Below are 21,372 nucleotides of genomic sequence, written 5' to 3' on the forward strand. Positions count from 1 at the left end.
ACTAATAATGCACAGTGACTTGTTCTGTCATCAACCAGCAGGAAGTTAATATTGTTTGTAAATATCCTTTTGAGACAATGTTACAGTGTTAATTGATAATTACAACTTGTTTGGACCAAGACAATGTAACAAAAAATCTGTATCCTTTGGTGACAATGTTTATGAAAAAGAAGAAAAAAATAATTTCCTATTAAACTGGTTTTAAAATCAGAGTAGGAATGTATCTTTTTAAAATTATTTATATTTTAATGACTAGTATGTAATGGGCTAAACCAGGTCAATTAGACGCACAAATCAATTTAAGGAATTTTATGTTTAAATTTTTTTTGTTTTTTTGTTTTGTTTCTTTACTGGGGAGGGAGTGATAGGGTTGGCATAAAAAAACAGGGATGGTCTGCTGACTGTTAATTGATAACTACAAGCTGTGTGGACCAATATACCATTAATTGATAACTACAAACTATGTGGACCAAGATGGTGTTAATTAATAACGACAAGCTGTATGGAGCAAGATACCATTAATTGATAACTACAAGCAGTGTGGACCAAAGTCAGTGTTAATTGATGACTACAAACTCTTTGGATCAAGAGAATGTAATAATCTGTATCCTTTAGTAACAACATTAATTTATAACTGTGAATCAAGATACTGTTAATCAGTAACTACAACTGTGTGAATTAAGACATTGTAAATTTATAACTACAATATGTATGGACCAAGACAGTGTTATTTGATAACTACAAGTTGGGTGGATCAAGACAGTGTTATTAAATAACTACAAGCTGTGTGGACCAAGACAGTGTTAATTGATAGCTACAAGTTGTATGGGCCAAGACCATATTAAGTGATAAGGACAAGCTGTGCGGACCAAGACAATGTTAATTGATAACTAAAAGCTGTGTGAACCAAGCAGTGTTAATTGATAACTAGTACAGGCTGTGTGGACCAACCAAACAATTCTAAAATAATCTGCAGATCAGATCCATATTTTTTTGCAGTTAAGTCCTCAGAGATTTAAACTTATGCACTTTTCATCTTTTTTACATTTGTACTAAATAAAATAATAATAAAAATGGCAGATAAGCTTATATTAAGTTCTTTACAGTTGTTTGACAAACTGAAGATTGTAACTGACAGCTGTATATACTTTATTTGTTTATTTATCAAGTTCGAAAATAAAGTAACTATTACATTAGATAATATTATTTACATTTTAATACCCAGAAATGTAATTATAAGATGTTACTAAGTCATTCCCTATAAACATTCATAACAACAGAATGAGGTATATTTTTAGTTTGAGTAGAATCCCATTTCCTCAAGTAATATTTGCCTGGAATGCCTTAGATTGGTTGAACCTGTTTTTCAGACCCGGCATTACGTATGTTTGAAATGTAATCAACTGAAACTATGTATTGTTTAGACTGATACTCCAGACCCCAAGTTTTCAAGATGAGGAAAGACTATACTGTATTTTCCTTGTTGAAATGTGTGTTGTATATGTAAATATGTCCAGGTAATGAAGAGTGCTTGCTGTATATGTAAATATTACATCTATCTGTAGATATGTCTAGGTAATGAAGAGTACTGTGTATGTAAATATTACATCTATCTGTAGATGTGTATAGGTAATGAAGAGTACTGTGTATGTAAATATTACATCTATCAGTAGATATGTCCAGGTAATGAAAAGTACTGTATATGTAAATATTACATCTATCTGTAGATATGTCCAGGTAATGAAGAGTACTGTATATGTACATATTACATCTATCTTTAGATATGTCTAGGTAATGAAGAGTACTGTGTATGTAAATATTACATCTATCTGTAGATGTGTATAGGTAATGAAGAGTACTGTGTATGTAAATATTACATCTATCAGTAGATATGTCCAGGTAATGAAAAGTACTGTATATGTAAATATTACATCTATCTGTAGATATGTCCAGGTAATGAAGAGTACTGTATATGTACATATTACATCTATCTTTAGATATGTCTAGGTAATGAAGAGTACTGTGTATGTAAATATTACATATATCTGTAGATATGTCCAGGTAATGAAGAACATCTATCTGTAGATATGTCCAGGTAATGAAGAGTACTGTATATGTAAATATTACATCAATCTGTAGATATGTCCAGGTAATGAAGAGTGTATATGTAAATATTACATCTATATGTAGATATGTCAAGGTAATAAAGAGTACTGTGTATGTCAATATTACATTATGTTTATATACATGTCCAGGTAATGTAGAGTGCTGTATATGTAAAATTACATTATGTTTTTTATGTACATTCATCAAACTGAGTTACTGCTCTGGTGGCCTAGTGGTTAGAGCATCCACCTCAGATGCCGGAGGTCGTGGGTTCGATCCCAGGTCAAGTCATACCTAAGACTTATAAAAATGGTACTAATAGCTGCTTCACTTGGCACTCAGCATTAAGAGGTTAGTGTTAGGACCTGTCAGCCTGATGTCAGGAAAATGTGACTGGGTGGGACATCATGCAACATGTCTGTGGCATGATGTCCCAGTGCTAGAAATCACTTTAAACTACTACACTACAGACATCATAGCGATATGACGGAAATTTTTTAAAGGTACATTAAAAATCCAAATCACACAAACACTCACAGACACACAAACTGAGTTACTTTAGTTACATGTATTTATGTAAATATTTGAATCCAGGGTACATTGTTGTTTGCAGTTTGACTCCATTTATAAGAAGTATACACACAGTAGCCAGTAATGTGTTAAAGACCTGTTAAACCATTCAGCAAGAAATGAAGAATCATTTATGTCCACTTGATATCCTGTCACAGCTGGTATTGTTCAGAAAGCTTAAAGTCCAAAATAGTGGGACTGGTAAAAAAACTGAATTTCGGTAAGAGTCATTTGTAAAATCATAACTAAATAATAGGTCACATGCTGACATTCTGTGGACAGCTTAGCATTTGATTTCACTAACTTTGCCTAAAATTAATTTTAAGACTGTCATGTCCTAAAAGATCGGAGTGTTAATTGTGTATTGAAAGGGTTTACCTAAATTGTAGTCTTTCATGTGGATCAATTAAAATTCCTGTATGTCTGGAGTATAATATCATCACTTGTGTGATGCACCTCTATAACACTCACATAATAATTCTGGCATTGGGACAAGATGTCATGCTTTTAGTTTATCATGTTAATTTTACATTTGGAATTAAGTCTATCATAATCAGTACAGTGTTACTTTTGTTCACACAGACTACAGTAGGATTGCAGATGGCATTGTATACATTATTTTGGGTACAGCTGTACAAAATATTTTCATACAGCCGTAATAAATATTTACATAACTGTACTAAATATTTAATACAATTGTACAAAATATATACATAAAACTGTACTAAATATTTACATAACTGTACTAAATATATAATACAATTGTACAAAATATATTACATGAAACTGTACTAAACATTTTACATAAAACTCTACTAAACATTTTACATAAAACTACTAAACGTTTTACATAAAACTGTTAATTATTTTACCCTTATTATACTAAATATTTTACATAGAACTGTACTAAGCATTTTACATACAAGTGTACTCACTATTTTACATGAAACTGTACTAAACATATACAACTATTATATATTTTACATGCAACCATACAAAACATTTTATATACAATTGTACTGAATATTTTACAAACAGCTGTAATAATATTTTATGTTCAACTGTACTAAAAATAGAAGACTCACTATTTTGAAAATTATTGATCTTGCAGGTGTTCCCGATGTCGTCATTTTCTGTCCAACTGGTATTTTGAGAAAAGCGGGCAACTTTTCTGCAAACATGACTACTGGTCGCTGTATGGAGAAGCTTGCAATGGATGCTCTGAGGTTATCACTGGACCAGTTATGGTGAGTTTGAGAAGTGTATTTAAAATTACTGTTGTCTGTGCCCTTATAGGGCTTGATCTATGGCAACTGAATTAGTTGTCTGTGCCCTTATAGGGAAAGATCTATGGCAAGTGAATAAATTGTCAGTACCCATATAGGGCATGACCTATGGCAACTGTGTTAGTTGTCTGTGCTCATATAGGGCATGATCTATGGCAACTGAATTAGTTGTCTGTGCCCTTATAGGGAAAGATCTATGGCAAGTGAATAAATTGTCAGTACCCATATAGGGCATGACCTATGGCAACTGTGTTAGTTGTCTGTGCTCATATAGGGCATGATCTATGGCAACTGAATTAGTTGTCTGTGCCCTTATAGGGAAAGATCTATGGCAAGTGAATAAATTGTCAGTACCCATATAGGGCATGACCTATGGCAACTGTGTTAGTTGTCTGTGCTTATATAGGGCATAATCTGTGGCAAGTGAATTAATTGTATGTGCCCATATAATGCATGTTTACATATAAAATGCTAAATAAAATGCCGTGTACATATTTTATGCATGCCTAAGTGTGATTTTCAGCAGGAAATTAATTTCTTCATGTGTTTCATGTAGACTCAGAAGACAAAAATAAATAATTCATTACAGAAGGAATCAGTAGAATATTGACTTTAGTATGTTACTTGTGGAATCAATGTAACAATACTAAATAATCCATTTCACAGTATGAAGTATTTGACTTTGGTAAGTTACATATGAAATCAAATTAACAACAATGATTTCTCCCTTTTTTACAGATAGGATCAGAGTACTTAACGACATTGATTTCTCTATGTTTTTGCAGGTTGCTGGAGATCACAAGTATCACCCAGAGTGTTTCCAGTGTGTCCGCTGTCAGACATACATTGGAGATGGAGAATCATATGCATTGGTGGAGAGGTCCAAACTTTATTGGTGAGAACATGGATTTAGTCATCAGATTTCAGTAATTGTCATTATTATATTTTAATCAGATCTTGAAATTCAGAAAAATTATGCTGTTATGATCAGTTATTGAATAATGATGCAAATTTCTTGTGCTTTAACATGTACCAGTTGCACAGCATTATTATTTTTATGATATCCAAAGACATTATAATTTTTCTTTTCTATTATATACAGTAGTATCAAGAATTTTCACGCTGACCAATATTCATGGTTTTTGTTGTTGTCCCGTTTTCTTCCTGTGTTTTGATCAAAGGGATTAACAAAGCTACTACTGTTTGATAAATGAACATCACTACTATAATCTGGTGATGAAAAATTAGCATTTACACGTTTGTTTTATTGTCATCATTTAAAAAAGAATTATGAGTCATTTTATATTGTTTCACTGCACATGTATCAATGAGGTGTCCAGTAGCTGTAATTTACACTCACTACTTTAAATCACTATGTGAGATAAGTAAGGACAGAAAAACAAGAAAGGGCACAAGGTATTTTGGACGAAGCCACTGGTATGAACATCATATCAATCAAGTCTCATGGCATTAAAATATCCCCAAATTGCAAGATTAAACAAGTCCAGCTTTCTCAAAACCATTGATATTTAGATACGATTTTCTACTTAGTGTTGCATGAACTTCAGTTATCCATTCAGTATGGATCGGCTTCAATAATTCTCTGGCACAAAAACATGGTGTGAATATTGAACTTGTCAGTTCTTTGATTTGTGCTTATATGTTTAGTAGTATTGTTTTAAACATTCAAGTGACCACCATTTGCACTGGCATGCGTTTATTGTTTTTTATTTATTTATTTTGGGTGTTTGTAAGCACTAAATTAAATACCCACTAACATGTAAAACCATGAATAGAAGTACCCACAAAAATGTCTTTTTTGACATCACCACTAAAACTGAACCCCACAAAATAAATGTTACTACAATAGTATAATTCCAGAAAAGTAGCAGAACTTATTTTCATGCCAGAAGTTTTGTTTTCTGCCATAAATATGGATGGGACTTGTATGGTATTACATTGGTCTATCCATACCTCCATCTAGGTCATTTGTGTTTAGTATATAGGTCACTATAGCAGGACATTTATGTCATATTAACAAATTATTAGTTTGCTTCTACCAAGTTTTTAGATAAGAATTGTTTGAAACGCAAATGTTAGTAACAGACTGAGAAATTGTTCAAAACAAGAAAGGCAAGACAGATTTAATAAATGATATTCATGGAAAGAATATTCTTGCCTCTTGCAGAATATTGGTGCATCTACAGAAAAAAGTAAATTTTTTGCAGACAAGCAACCCCTGACATGTATAATATCACAACAATGGCAGATGACTGACATTCTCATACAGTGACTGGTAAACATGTCTGAACAAGCAAAGTATTCATTTCCGAAACCCAGGTATCAGCCACCTGTTTGTTGCACTGGTGCAGGACACATTCCATTTCCTACAATACAGAACACTTGGAGTTTGATATCAATGTATAAGCAGTTAACCTGTCTGCCACACCATATAATAATTTGGATAGGAATGTATTACTGGCCATATTGAAGCTGGTTCAAAATGTCTTTGATGTTGGATCTTGCTTCATTAGCAATTTTCAGACTGGGGGAAAAATCAGCCAGCCAGCAAGCCCTGGAGTAAAAGGTCTGAATTATTCAGCTTATGAACAGAGCAGCTGACCATAGAGTGACCAATGCATTGACTGCCTCTGTCAATCATGACTTGATACACCTTGATGCATGTTTATATGCCATATAGCTAAAAACACATAATGCCATGGCTTTAAGAATGACTCCACTTGGCTCCATTGCTGTTTGAAGGCAAAATTAAAGACCCAGGGATCATTCAGATCTCAACATTATCAGATCAGTCTAGGAGGCAATCTTACAAGGGAGGTGAGAAGCCAAATTTCTCTACCCCAAAGCCTCCTGCTTCTGATGCTGAATTTTCATTTCCACTGCCTTGGGCAGCCTACCAGTGGGTGCCAAACTCTAGCGACTCGGATCAGCCTAATCCCATAAGTGGATGGGTGACCATAGTCATTTATGAGGGAATTCTGATTTGTTTATCCAACCCCATCCTTTTTCTTTCTCGCTGCTTCCAGTGGAAGTTCTATAGATTGGGAGAAGGACCATATTCTTCATTAGGAGATATAGTTGCTTATTGACAAATGGATGGTGCAAATTGTGTAATTGCTACAATCAACAGGGATTTATTCATGTCTGTTTCTTATTTAAAAAGCCCACATGGCAAGTTGAGGTCTATGATAGACCCGATTCAACACAACTAATTCATTTTCAGCAAGGTTCAAGATGGAGACAGAAAAATCTATCTGAAGAGACAAGTATGCAATCAGTGTCAATCTCACATGTTTAATTTGATATCATCATTCATCTAAAGTCACAAAATTTTCTTTGGTTTGCTTACCATGAGAAAGTTTAGCAATTTTGAGTCTTGCCCTTAGGTCTCAATATCAGCTCCTGGGTCTTAACCCAAATTATGGATTTTATCTTCACTCTGTTCTGGTCAACATCTTCTGTGGCAGTGGAGGCATATCTGGACAGTTTCTTCCAAGAGCATATGGTAAGGGCAGAAGTCTAACTCCTTTGAATCATCTCTGTTTTCTAGTGAACTGGGAAAAACCTGACCTTCACCCATCCAGAAGTTTTGTCGACCTGTGTTTAGATTTTATTACCAATCTCAGTCTCATACATCTCCCTCATGTCTACTTTCTGTTGATTTTTGAACTTGTATGGTTTGTTTGGATTTCATTGAGTGTTCTTGGGTTAATCAATGTGGCAGTTGATCTTACCCAAGCCATTACAAATGACTTTGTTAACTCATTATCTCCCCTTTTTCAGTCTACTCAACCAGAAGGTCAATGTCACAAGGAATGATCATTACTGTGTCAGTGTTGCAACCACATTTGGCTCGCAGCAGGAATTCTTCTTGGGAAACTCGCTCCAGAAATGATGGTAAATACAGATGCTAATCATGCCAGGCTTTGATATAGTCATCGGTAAATGTTAACCCGTGGAATGGTGGAATGGCCTATTCATATCATCCTTCTAGAAATGAAAACTATCATCCATTGGATTTTCATTTGATTTATCTGCTTAAGTGACATCCAATGATTGACCCGTTTGCGAGAAGGTGAAACCACAACCTGCCCAATTTTGTCTAACCAGTCGTGGACCCAGAAGCTTGGGCTGTGGATGCACTGTCAATCAGATGGGAGGGGTTATGACCCTTTGCTCACCCCCACCCCCAGTGGTCTTAGTACCTAAAATAAGGGATCAGAATTACAAGATAATTCTGATAGCCACTCAGATTGTACAAGTCCTAGGTCAATGATCTGCCTAAGCTTTTGATAGACCTATCTAGGATGATTACGGCCAAAGCTTTTAGTAGGCTGGATTCAGCAGGTTACTGGTTTATGTTCATGATGTTAATGTGTTTGGATAAGTATTCTTGGAGAAACATAATTTACTTTTACATATGAAACCTAAACACTGGCAAGCAACTGATATTTGTTTTTGTACAGTGAAAAATGGTTTACTGCAGACATTGCCTGACAATATATCATATCACAACAGTGGCAGCGACTGAGTCATACTGATACAGTGAATGGTGATTTTTCTGCAAACATGCATTGTCTGACACAGGTGTAATAGCACAACACTAGTCGCTTTCATACAGTGAATGGTGGTTTACTACAAACAGGCAGAGCCTAACCCATCAGTGCTGTACACATACACTGTGTCAGTGCATGCTGTTGACTGACAGTCATTCTTATACAGTGTAAAGTAATTTGCTGCAAACTAGCATTTCCTGAGAGACATATGATATCATAACACTGGCAGCCAACTCACAGACATTCTCATATAGTGAATGGTGATTTGCTGCAAACAAGCAATGCATGTCATTTATAATAGCACAACATTGACAGGCTACTGACAGTCATTCTCATGAATTACATATGCTAGTGTACATTTAGAAAGACACTTTTGACAGACTGCCAGTAAATGACAACATCTGTAACTTGCTTTCCTGCAGATTCAGAAGAGTAGAAATAATAGGGCTGAAAATCTATCTCAGTTTAATCCTTGAATATAAACTAAATCTCCAGATGTTAAGAGTGGGCCTTTTTAAAGACCATCAGTTAATTATAGTCACTATCACCAGTCTGCAACTTTATACCTTAACTATATTGGGCCTTCACTAAGCAAATGGGTATGTTTCACCAGTCAGCATCTTTATACCTTAACTATATTGGGCCTTCACTATGCAAATGGGTATGTTTCACCAGTCAGCATCTTTATACCTTAACTATATTGGGCCTTCACTAAGCAAATGGGTACGTTTCACCAGTCTGCAACTTTATACCTTAACTATATTGGGCCTTCACTAAGCAAATGGGTATGTTTCACCAGTCAGCATCTTTATAACTGACTATATTGAGCCTACACTTAGCAAATGGGTCTTAGTTATCAGCAGCCCCTCCATAACTTGATCATGATATACATTAGTTGTTTAGTGTAAATAGCTATCTTTGCTAAACATGTATACTGTGATTTGAGGAAACTGATGCAGTGAGCAATTTTATTTTCTTCTGGCATTTCTATTGACCATAATATTTCCTGTACTATGGGTACAGATGGATACAGTAGGGACCTATATGTCATAATACATAATATTTCCTGTAATATGGGTACAGGTGGATACAGCAGGGACCTAAATGGTCCATAATACATATTATTTCCTCTAATATGGGTACAGATGGATACAGCAGGGACCTAAATTTGTCACACTACATACTATTTCCTGTAATATGGGTACAGATGGATACAGCAGAGACCTAACTGGGCCATAAGACATAATATTTCCTGTAAATTAATATGGGTATGTATGGATAAAGTAAGGACCTAAATGGGCCATAATACATAATATTTCCTGTAATATGGGTACAGATGGATACAGCAGATACCTAAGTGGGCCATAAGACATAATTTCTGTAATATGGGTACAGATGAATACATAATTATTCAGAAGAATATGTTCTACATTATTCATTCTTCCAATGATTTTGATTAAACAAGCATAGATCCTAATCTGCCAGATGGTTTTCAGCAACAGATTATCGCATGTGCCATTCACAGTTGGGCAGATTGTAGATAAATAAATACAGGATGCAAGGTTTCCTGTTAAATAAGGGTTATGTTGACTTCAAGCAGCAGTTAAATCTAATATTTCAGTGATCAATATAATTATAAATTCAGTTGCTTGTGACTTTTAGTATCATTCAGTTTGTTCAGTTCCAGTCCACCATTGATTTTTCTTTTCATCATCGTTGGGGGATTTTGTCCATCTTCATGCCAGGTCTTTCAATGCCTGATTGTTTTTCTTCTTGCACAGCATTCATATTAATGTAAACTAGCTCAAGAAATATATTTGGTTATCACAGACTGCTGATGAAATAAAGAGACTGATGATGAAAATAAAAAGACTAGCAATGATGATGAAATAAACTGACTGATGCTGAAATAAAAAGACCAGTGTTGATGATGACGTAAAAAGACTGGGGATGAATTAAGTTTGAAAAAGATATAACCACCTTTATATAACCACCTTTGAAAGCAAAGTGTTTCTTGAAAATAACTCGATTGCATGATCTGAATTCAGTCAGACCAGACCTTGAATTTAGTCGGACCAGACCTTGAATTCAGGCAGACCAGACCTTGAATTTAGTCAGACCAGACCTTGAATTCAGTCAGACCATACCTTCAATTTAGTCAGACCATACCTTCAATTTAGTCAGACCAGACCTTGAATTTAGTCAGACCAGACCTTGAATTTAGTCAGACCATACCTTGAATTCAGTCAGACCATACCTTGAATTTAGTCAGACCATACCTTGAATTTAGTCAGACTAGACCTTGAATTTAGTCAGACCAGACCTTGAATTCAGTCAGACCATGCCTTGAATTTAGTCAAACCATACCTTGAATTCAGTCAGACCATACCTTGAATTTAATCAGACCAGACCTTGAATTTAGTCAGACCAGACCTTGAATTTAATCAGACCAGACCTTGAATTCAGTCAGACCAGAGCTTGAATTCAGTCAGACCAGACCTTGAGCTCATGCATCTTAGAAACACTAATAGCAGTCTTCATTAGCAACCAATGAAAATGATAGGAATTGCTGTAATCTCTTTTGTTGTTGTTGTATGAATTTCATGCTAAAACTTGTAATTCAAAGTACCATATTACTCTGATGCAGATGTTAAAAAGTATCTCATCCAACTAAAAGTGAAAATTTAAATCAGTCGTTTGAATTTTCCAATCTGAGCAGTTCTGGTTCAGGGCTGACCAGTGTTTCTCTTTAATAAAAAGCATATTCTTTTGAGAATATTGCCAGCTTTGTTCATTGAAAGTCAATAGTTTCTGCCTGAAGTTTGTTTTCTGTTTTTAATTAAGTTCATGCAAGTACTTCATTCTTGATCATCAGTACTAATAAATGATTAGTAGAGGGGGACAAGACTGGTCTCAGTTTGTATTTACTTAGAACTAGTGTTAGAAGGGTTACAGAATAAGTTTGTTAAAAACGTCCTTTCAGATAATTATATATAGGTTACTTCTATATTTATGTTATAGCTAATGGCAGTGTATATAACTTTGTAATGGTAGCATATGTAACTGTGATGGCAGTGCATATAACAATGTGATGGCAGTGTATGTAACTATGTGATGGCAGTATATGTAACTATGTGATGGCAGTGTGTGTATGTAACTATGATGGCAGTGTATGTATGCGATGGCAGTGTATGTATGTGATGGCAGTGTATGTAACTATGGGATGGCAGTGTATGTATGTGATGGCAGTGTATGTAACTATGGGATGGCAGCATATGTATGTGATGGCAGTGTATGTAACTATGTGATGGCAGTGTATGTATGTGATGGCAGTGTATGTAACTATGTGATGGCAGTGTATGTATGTGATGGCAGTGTATGTAACTATGGGATGGCAGTGTATATATGTGATGGCAGTGTATGTAACTATGGGATAGCAGCATATGTATGTGATGGCAGTGTCTGTAACTATGGGATGGCAGCATATGTATGTGATGGCAGTGTATGTAACTATGGGATGGCAGTGTATGTATGTGATGGCAGTGTATGTAACTATGGGATGGCAGTGTATGTATGTGATGGCAGTGTATGTAACTATGGGATGGCAGCATATATGTGATGGCAGTGTATGTAACTATGGGATGGCAGTGTATGTATGTGATGGCAGTGTATGTAACTATGGGATGGCAGTGTATGTATGTGATGGCAGTGTATGTAACTATGGGATGGCAGCATATGTATGTGATGGCAGTGTATGTAACTATGTGATGGCAGTGATTAATGTGTGTGCTTAGACTCAGCAGTATATACACAAATAATGAATGCCCTCATTCCAACAAAATAGTATAATAATTTTTATGACTATTGCAAATGTACTATTCCATGCATCTGTCAGTATTTGTTCTTCTATCAATACAACTGTTGTTAAAGACTGGCCCATGTGTGATATTTCCATCAGTACAACTGTTGTCAAAAAATGTGCCCTTGTCTGATGATTCCATCAATACAATCATTGTCTAAAGATGTGCACTAGTGTGATATTTCTATCAATACAACCATTGTCTGAATGTGGGCCCTAGTATATTTCCATCAATACAACCTTTGTCTAAAGATGGGACCTTCTGTGATATTTCCATCAATACAACTTTTGTCTAAGGCTTGGCCCTAGTCTGATGATCCCCTCAGTACAATCGTTGTCTAAAGATGGGCCATAGTGTGATATTTCCATCAATATAACCTTTAGCTAAACATAGACACTAGTGTGATATTTCCATCAATATAACCGTTGTCTAAATATGGACCATAGTGTGATATTTCTGTCAATACAACCATTGTCTAAGTGTGGGCCCTAATGTGATATGTCCATCAATACAGCCTGTGTCTAAAGATTGGTCTTAGTGTGATATTTCTAGCAATACCACCGTTCTCTAAAGATGGACCCTAGTGTGATATTTCTGTATTTATTACATGGTAGAGACATTAGGTTTTCAGTCTAGCCAGCTAATTAACAAAAGTTTGCATACCAATTAACATGTACAAGCTGAAATGCACAAGCCATTACAAAGCATGGTGTAGGCAATATTAGAAAATGTCAAAAAACACATTTTTTTATTTTCAATTCATCGGGACATTAATTTCATAAAACAGACAATATAAACAAAACACTCATCTAATTCTGATCAATATGGCTTCTACGAATCTAAATGTACACAGACCCAATTTTGTACAGTTCAGGTTTATGTACAGTTTAAAGATGGGAGATGTCAAATTTCACGGCATTCAATCATTGCATCCTCTGTCTGCCAGTCAGCTGCAGCCTGTGGTGCAGTTGTCCTGGTTTGGCCTTGGCTTTTGAGATCTTGCCATGTTTCCTTTGGCCTGACTCTTTTTTTCTCTTTCCTTGTGGTGTCCATTGAAGGTCTTCCCTGGGTAGTGTAGTGGAGGGCATTTTGTACACATGTCCCATCCATCTGAATTGTCTTGCTATCATCTGCGATGGGATGGTTTCCACTCCAGCTGATCTTCAGAGTTCTTTGTTTCAGATGGTTTTGGGCCTAAAATTTCTCCTAATTCTTGGTTTGCAATGTTTCCAACCTCATTTTGATGGAAGTTGTTCTTTTCCAGCTCTTATAACCATGCAACACCCCAACAAATGTACACAGTTTGCAGTATTTACAGTCGTACAATAATTTGAATTTGGTCCCTCTTTATTAAGGTATAAAGGAAAAAGGACTGGACAACAAGGTATGCTGAAGACAAGCAATGGTATTTGCTTCTATGATATATTGATCTTTAGGAGTTTGGTTGTATCACATTATTTTAAATTTTTTTAAAATCCATATTTATGTTCATAGAGAACCATTTTTTCCCCAGTGGGCTATGCTACAGTAAGTTTATGCGACCCCTTATGACAGAAACCCCACGAAGAAGGAAGCCTCAGACAATCCAGCTTGTTGAAGTGATGCCGTCACCTGATGGGCGACGAGGAATTCAGTTTTGTCTGGAGAAGAGACTCGACCATGATGTGAAGAAAAAGGAAAGCAATGTGGTTGGGATGCAGCTCAAAGTAGCAAAGTAAGTTAGATAGGATAACAGTAATTATCAGTACAAATATTCTGTTTGGTTACAACTATAAGCTGCCATTGCAGTAATATTAATATAACTCCATCTTCACATAATGTTATTATTGATGAGGTGATTTTACAGCTTCTTGGCTGAGCTTGTGAACACTAGAGACCATGTTTCTGATTAGATTTTCATCAAATCCCATGTAAGCATGTGTCTTCTAGATCTCAGATGAGTTGGATCATGAGCAAGACCCACACAAAGTAATGGAATTACAGTTTAATCATATGGTGGCAATTGAACCTGCAACCTTGTGGTAATTAGTCCAATGCCTTAATGCTAAGTCACTCCAACCCTCTGGTAATTAGTACAATGCCTTAATACTAAAGTTACTGCATCCTCTGGTAATTAGTCCAATGCCTTAATACTAGGTCACTGCATCCTCCTGGTAATTAGTCCAATGCCTTAATACTAAGTCACTGCAACCTCCTTGTAATTAGTCTAATACTAACTCACTGCAATCTTCTGGTAATTAGTCTAATACTAAGTCACTGCAACTTTCTAGTAGTTAGTCCAATGCCTTAATACTAAGTCACTGCAACCCATTGGTAATTAGTCCATTGCCTTAATACTAAGTCACTGCAACCCATTGGTAATTAGTCCAATGCCTTAATACTAAGTCACTGCAACCCATTGGTAATTAGTCTATTGCCTTAATACTAAGTCACTGCAACCCATTGGTAATTAGTCCAATGCCTTAATACTAAGTCACTGCAACCCATTGGTAATTAGTCCATTGCCTTAATACTAAGTCACTGCAACCCATTGGTAATTAGTCTATTGCCTTAATACTAAGTCACTGCAACCCATTGGTAATTAGTCCATTGCCTTAATACTAAGTCACTGCAGCTTCCTAGCATGTAATCTCATTAATTTTCAAGCATTATGGACTTTAGTTCTTTTGATATTCAGGATGACAAATATAATATCTACTATTGTTATGTGTAGATGGCATATATTTTTTTTTTTTTTTAAAAAAAACAGAAAGAGGCAGACCTAAAATTAGAAATTGAAAAATGTTCTAGTCTAACAAGACATGAATTATATACAAGTTACATAAATTATCAAGTTTCTTATCTTATTGGAACTTTTATACAACCTGACAATATATATCAGCTGACAAATACTCAGATATGAACTTTAAATTAAATTAGAACTATTTTAAAAACAAAACACATAATTAAAATGGTAATTGCTTGTACATGATTCTGAAATCACATTAACCTGCCTGGTGGATTCTAGCAGCTGTGATTGCAGAAATCTTTTTCAAGAATCAAGCCTTCTTTTCTAAACTCAGAGGCTTCATGTGGGACGTGCTACTCACTCACTCCAGGTACTTATTATGCCCCAAGTGGTCTAAAGCGCTTTCCGTTACGGATCACTGCCATCTCACCTCTGTCTGCATGTGTTCGAGTCTCGGATTCGGCCAATGTTGGCATGTGAGAAAGCTTGCCAGTAGCTTCTCGAGGGTCGGTGGTTCTTTCCGGGCATTTCCCGGGTTCTTCCTCCACCATTAATACTGGCCGCCATGTATAGCCTATCGTGTGCTGAAAAATGGCGTTAAACCCTACAACAACAACAACAACAACTTACTATGCATAATTATTATGCATGAGCAGCTGGTACATATGGTCCCACTACAGAATTACCATACATTTCCAAAAAGAGTCAAACCATCTTTTAATATACGGTATGTGGCATACATACTCATATGAATGACAGTGGGAATTGTTTTTATTTAGAAATATTCATATCTATGATAATGATTATGACTCGGGGATGAGGGAACAGCTTACAGGGATAAGGACAGCCCTATGAATCCATGTTTAGTGCATGGAATGACTCCACGTGTTGCCAAGTATGTATACATACAGTAGTTCCCCTCTTAATGGCCACCCCTTCATCAGCTGGAAAGTGGCCATGTAAGATGGGTGGCCTTTCCAGAAGGGGACTATATTCGAAAGAAGTATGTGTATGCACCGAGAAAGCTATGTATAACGTCAAAGCATTTAATAACTTCATTTAAAAGTACCATTAATTATTAAAAGGCTTTGGTGGCCTAAGTTGTAGAGTGTCCGACTCAAATAGGGAAGGTCATGGGTTCGAACCCCAGCTGACTTATAAAAAGTGGTATAAGCAGCCGTTTGCTTGGTGCTCATCATTAAGAGGTTAGTGCTAGGACTGGTCAGCCTGGTGTCAGGATAATGTGACTGGGTGGCATATTATACTACAAGTCTGCAGCATGATGCCCCAGTGCAAAACATCACTATAAACTGCCACACTGCAGACATCTTAGTGATATGGCTGAATTGTTTTAAAAACTATGTTAAAAATCCAAATCTCACACACACAAACACAAACACACACACACACACACACACACACACACATATGCTCTCATCTTGTATTAAGAATAAACTTATTTTAAGTAAACATAAATTAATAGTTCTTATTCTTAAGCGTGAAATGCGAGTAGGGTATTTTTGGTATGTGCATTGCAAATGATACATGTTCTGTCACATGATTTTTCAGTCTTTGTCTGGTATCCTGTTTTGTTCAAGGTTAATTTCTCTCTGTGTGTTAATTCACAATCTTTATTTAGCCTATGGTGATCATGACAATTACATCTGGATGCAATCATCAAAGAAAAAAACCTCAACCAGTCTGTGGAGCCCAAAACTCAATCACATCATTGTTGACGCCATTTCCTGTAAATGTCTTCGTTAATGATATAATATTAACATTATTAACATGTACATGTACATGTACATCATTGTTGACCCCATTTCCTGTAAATGTCTTCATTAATGATATAATATTAACATTATTAACATGTACTTTAACCAACACTTCTTTCAGTTACAAAAGCCTGACTTCAAGAAACAGACATTGGTAGAGATAATCAGATTATTTCAGTTATCGTATGATTTGAATAGTGGTTCACAACACATATTAAAATAAAATTTGGATGCTTGTGAGGGGTAAATTTTACATTTTTTCTCAAATATATTGGCTGCAGATCAAATTAGACGGGTGGCCTTTCTTGATGAGTACATTTGAACAAAAACTTGTCAGTGCCAAGGTATTCTGGAAGTAAAAAGGTAGATGTGATCTGGTCAGGGGGTCTGTTTATGAGGGGGACCACTGTACTTGAAGAGCTGGGCTATGAACACTTTCTCATGAAACATGATGAATAGCCAGGAGAAATTGCTTTGTATCAATGGCGGCTTTTTTATGGCAAGATAGTAGTCCTATTTATGTGGTGTAGGAAATAAGATAAATGGCTCCAACATTAATAGAAAAAGTGTTGCATCTCTAAGCCACATGCTTTGCCTATCAATAGCATCACAACATGTGTAAATCTAGATGATGTGTGTCTGTAAAGCTAGATGATGTGTGTCAACCACAGAGATGAAGAATATCAGGTACGGTCATCAGCTTCTTGTTCCATGTAAATGCACCATTATCATCTAATTAAGGCTCTAGAATTCACATTTCTTGTTGGATCTCAACCATATTTGATGTAAAATATGTATTTCATTACGGTTTTAGTGGAGGATAATAAAAGTTACTTCAGTATTTGACAGAGTTATGGCTCTTTTGCTGTGTACGATGCACCAAAATCATCTTCCTAACGCAGAAAGTAATTATTACTCGTCGAGATTTTACATGTAGCTACATGTCAACAAGATCTCAGAAGAGCAGGTAACCACACATTTATTAAAATATTGATTGGTGCAGCCATTTGTGTAATAAATAATCACAAAAAAATCTGTAATTTGTAATACTCTTCCATAAAGTTTTGGGCAGTTTTTAACCAAATTGTTTCAAATGTTATCTCAATATTCAGCATATTTTGGTTCTTCTACAAGATATCTCTGAAATAAAGTGGCTTAATCTTTTGCAATTTTTATTTACATTTTACTTGGAAGCATCTTTTTGCTTACAGAGTGGAAGCAACATCAGAACTGGAACATGTCAACGTGGGGGACAACATATTGGAAGTCAATGGACTGGCTGTAGATGATCATTCTCCAGATGAGGTACTTAAGTGTTCCAAAAAAATTTCAGACTAGTTACTTTCACCTCAAATATTTCCATATCATATGTCATTTTGTCCATCAGTTTAATTGACACTCATTTCTGTATCCCTGCTGCTCGTGGCTGATCCATCCTAGCAACGTCATTAGCACAATTTGAGAAAAAAAACATACTACCATTGACCTAATTAGATTTTTACACTAATTTTCATTTGTGTAACTTGTTTGCATTCACACTGTTTTGACAAAACCTTAGTACCGAAAGCAGTTGAAGGAGACAAATGACATTTGGTATGTATTTTTTATGCATATTTAAATGACCATATCAGATTTTCATTTTATTATTGCAATTTTTACATTTTCTTTAACCTTTGGAACTTTTTGGCATGTATTTGGGCAATAAGTGTTTTACACACTCAGATTTAGCTTGCACAGGAAGTATGTGTAACAAGATAACTGGGTTGGATTTCAGATTTATAACAGATAACAGAACACTTTTGATGGTGATACAGATACAATGTTTAATGATGAATGACTTAAATGAGAAAAAAATTATGTTTAATACATGCGTGTATAAGATCCAAATATTGGACAGATTAACATAATCCGCAAAAGCCTACTATTGCAACAAATGAAAATGCAAATAAATGACCTTACACAGTACAAGGACAAGGGTGATTGATTCACTAATATCACACGACAAAAAAATTGAGTTTTACTCAAATAGTAAAAATGAATTCACTCAAATAGTTAAAAATGAGGTATTTTACTCAAATAGTAAATTGATGAAAACAAAGGGACAGATATACAAAATATCTTTACAGTCCCAAAACACTGGGTATTAAAAGCCCCCAAAGTTAGCTCACGGCTAAAAGATTACATGTGTGGAATTACACACTCCATCACCAGTACACTTGGCTACCAGTCACACTGATCAATCAAGCAGTCAGTATTCCAGGTAGTCACTGACCACCATTCAATTCCTTGGTCAATCAAGCAATCAGCGCCCACCACTCAGTCAGCAGCGCCCGATCACCTGGTACTCAACCAGCAACACTGTTCACTCAGCTCTTCAGCTGCTCTGGTTCAGCTTTACAGCTGCTATGGTCAACTTCTGTGGTTAGCTCTACAGCTGGTACCACATCGACTCCAATCAGCTGAAAATACATCTGACACTGTGTACTATGTATGCCATGGGCATATATGATGCGGTAAGCTATACAGATTACATTATCGGCACAATAATTACAAAACAAGAAACAGGTTCATACGTGAACCTACCCAAGAATCCTACGGTACTAAATGTTTCTGAAAAATGAAACTTGATATTGCTAATATAAATCTTTTGCTAAGTCAGAAATTAGAATAGAAAATATTTGCATTATACTACATAAGCCAAAGCTACATAGAAAATATACCAAAAAAAACATGGTAGTACAATAGTTATAACTTATACACAAGAAATGAATAATTAACTCACATACCTCTACAGCTCAAGATGTGCAAGTCCTTAAGTAGACAGCTCACTGACAAGACATTCTGTAATGTGAAGATTTTAGTCTTAGGGTGAGGCATTTATGCACAGACGATGCAGCCATACATCATCTGTGTGCTGGAAGTATTTGGTTTTACCCATTGAAAGCACTTCGCGTGTGCAGCATAGGATGAACTGAACTCACTGTTTTGAAATATTGTACAATATACATAAATCACCCTCGGATATTGTTGTATACAAAAAATGAAACCAGAGTACATGTATTGAATAAATAAAGTGATTTATGCAGTTCCGTGACAGTATGTAAACCTTGTGTAGAGTAAGTATGTAAACCTTTGTGGCCAGAACTAATCCAAAACATGTGAATAATAATGAGCATGCTTCTTTTTGAAATTAGAGTCATATGCAATTATGTTTAACTTCTGCCTGTCAGTTAAATATATCCTGATATATCTTAGTTCATGGTGGGGAGATAGGTTATTAACCTGTTGCAAATTGGTAATTAAGGACAAGGAAAAAAAGAAAGGGAAAGTCAGAAGCAAAATGAGGTAGTAGATAAACAGTCAAACTAGTCACTTGAGGTAGTCCATTACTACAAACTAACACTTACAGTGTTACTCAAAATGACAAGGTCATTGCATTAGGAAGTCATTGATAGAAGATCATTTTTGACCTTGGTGTATCATTGCACAACACAGTTTGGGAGACATAACTTTTTATATTGGTGTAATATAGCACAACATGGTCTGGAATACATCAATTCTTACATTGGTGTATCAAAGCACATAGCATAGGAGGTATCATTTTTTATATTGGAGTATAATAGTACTAAATAGTCTGACAGACCAGTTTTTACATTGGTCTGTCATAATGCAAGATAGTCTGAGAGACCAGTATTTACATTGGTCTCTCATAATACAAGATAGTCTAAGAGACCTTGTTTTTACATTGGTCTGTCATAATACAAGATAGTCTGAGAGACCAGTATTTACATTGGTCTATTATAATACAAGATAGTCTGAGAGACTGGTATTTACATTGGTCATAATATAAGATAGTCTGAGAAATCAGTATTTACATTGTCTATTATAATACAAGATAGTCTGAGAGACCAGTATTTACATTGGTCATGATATAAGATAGTCTGAGAAATCAGTATTTACATTGGTCTATTATAATGCAAGATGTCTTTGAGACCAGTTTTTACATTGGTCTGTCATAATACATAGTCTGAGCGACCTTGTTTTTACATTGGTCTGTCATAATACAAGATAGTCGGAGAGACCATTATTTACATTGGTCTATCATAATTCAAGATAGTCTGAGAGACCAGTTTTTACATTGTTCTATTATTATACAAGATAGTCTGAGAGACCAGTATTTACATTGGTTTATTATAATACAAGATAGTCTGAGAGACCGGTATTTACATTGGTTATAATATAAGATAGTCTGAGAAATCAGTATTTACATTGGTCTATTATAATGCAAGATGTCTTTGAGACCAGTTTTTACATTGGTCTATCATAATACATAGTCTGAGCGACCTTGTTTTTACATTGGTCTGTCATAATACAAGATAGTCGGAGAGACCATTATTTACATTGGTCTATCATAATACAAGATAATCTGAGAGACCAGTATTTACATTGGTCTGTCATAATACAAGATAG

General features: G+C 35.4%; 1 protein-coding gene across 2 annotated transcripts in view; it reads left to right on the forward strand.

Moving 5' to 3' along the window:
• LOC149775542 (LIM domain kinase 1-like) overlaps positions 1-21,372 on the forward strand; it is a 107,781-nt gene that overhangs the window by 45,912 nt on the left and 40,497 nt on the right. For both annotated transcript variants that reach the window (XM_089944123.1, XM_089944124.1), the window contains 4 exons: positions 3,788-3,923; positions 4,748-4,857; positions 13,913-14,113; positions 18,114-18,207. In XM_089944123.1, coding sequence (XP_089800249.1) covers positions 3,788-3,923; positions 4,748-4,857; positions 13,913-14,113; positions 18,114-18,207 — 541 coding nt within the window. The remainder of the gene's footprint in view (positions 1-3,787; positions 3,924-4,747; positions 4,858-13,912; positions 14,114-18,113; positions 18,208-21,372) is intronic.

This window comes from Sinohyriopsis cumingii, chromosome 19 (genome assembly GCF_028554795.1).
Source record: "Sinohyriopsis cumingii isolate HCF-2022 chromosome 19, ASM2855479v2, whole genome shotgun sequence".
NCBI lineage: Eukaryota > Metazoa > Mollusca > Bivalvia > Unionida > Unionidae > Sinohyriopsis > Sinohyriopsis cumingii.